Source organism: Carcharhinus amblyrhynchos, chromosome 29 (assembly GCF_965287045.1).
Source record: "Carcharhinus amblyrhynchos chromosome 29, sCarAmb.v2.hapA, whole genome shotgun sequence".
Lineage (NCBI taxonomy): Eukaryota > Metazoa > Chordata > Chondrichthyes > Carcharhiniformes > Carcharhinidae > Carcharhinus > Carcharhinus amblyrhynchos.
In genome coordinates, this window is record NC_137352.1 from 1,005,804 (window position 1) to 1,006,423 (window position 620).

The 620-nt window shown below is 42.4% G+C and overlaps 1 protein-coding gene across 6 annotated transcripts in view; it reads right to left on the reverse strand.

Annotated features, from left to right (window-relative positions):
* Positions 1 to 620, reverse strand: part of LOC145359744 (uncharacterized) — a 52,987-nt gene continuing 52,367 nt past the window's right edge. For 4 of the 6 annotated variants that reach the window (XM_080214495.1, XM_080214494.1, XM_080214492.1 and 1 more), the window contains one exon: positions 2 to 261. In XM_080214495.1, the coding sequence (XP_080070621.1) occupies positions 154 to 261 (108 nt within the window). In that variant the 3' untranslated portion in view covers positions 2 to 153. Of the gene's footprint in view, positions 262 to 620 lie in introns of all 6 variants that reach the window. The other 2 variants (XM_080214497.1, XM_080214496.1) reach the window with 1 other exon arrangement.

The window sequence follows — 620 nt, forward strand, 5'->3', positions numbered from 1 at the left end:
TTGGTTTAGGTTAGTGGGTCATTGTTTTGTAACTGGTCGGCGCAACATCGTGGGCCGAAGGGCCTGTTCTGCGCTGTAATGTTCTATGTTCTATCCAGGCTCTCTCCGCCCCCCCCCCCACCGATATCCACGCTCCAGGTCATTCTGATGTCACTAATCCACAATAAAGTTTGCTTCCTCCATTTGTTGTTCATACTGGGAGAGATCAGCTAAGTCTTCATCGATGTGCTCGCTCATCTGTCTCAAGACCACATCTAGCACCTGCAGAAGAGAGAAATCTGTCACTGTTGATTTGACAATATTGGCCCAGCTATCGACGTGGGGGGTGAGGTCTGAATTTTACCATGGATACTTCATCTCTCCACCATTCCCCTTGGAATTCTGAATAATTTCTTCAATTAGGGAAATGAGTGGAAGAATCAGATTGAGCAGATTGCCAGTAGATATTGTCTGCCAGTCAGCAATGATGGAATAGGACAAATAATATTTCTGAGCATCCTAACAGGGCATTTTTAAATAACTTATATTTGTATTTGTGGGTATTAGAAATAAGATATAGTTTTAAGTTCTCTGTATGAAGAAGTTAATGACTTCAGATTGGTTGAGACACTTGCATAGTA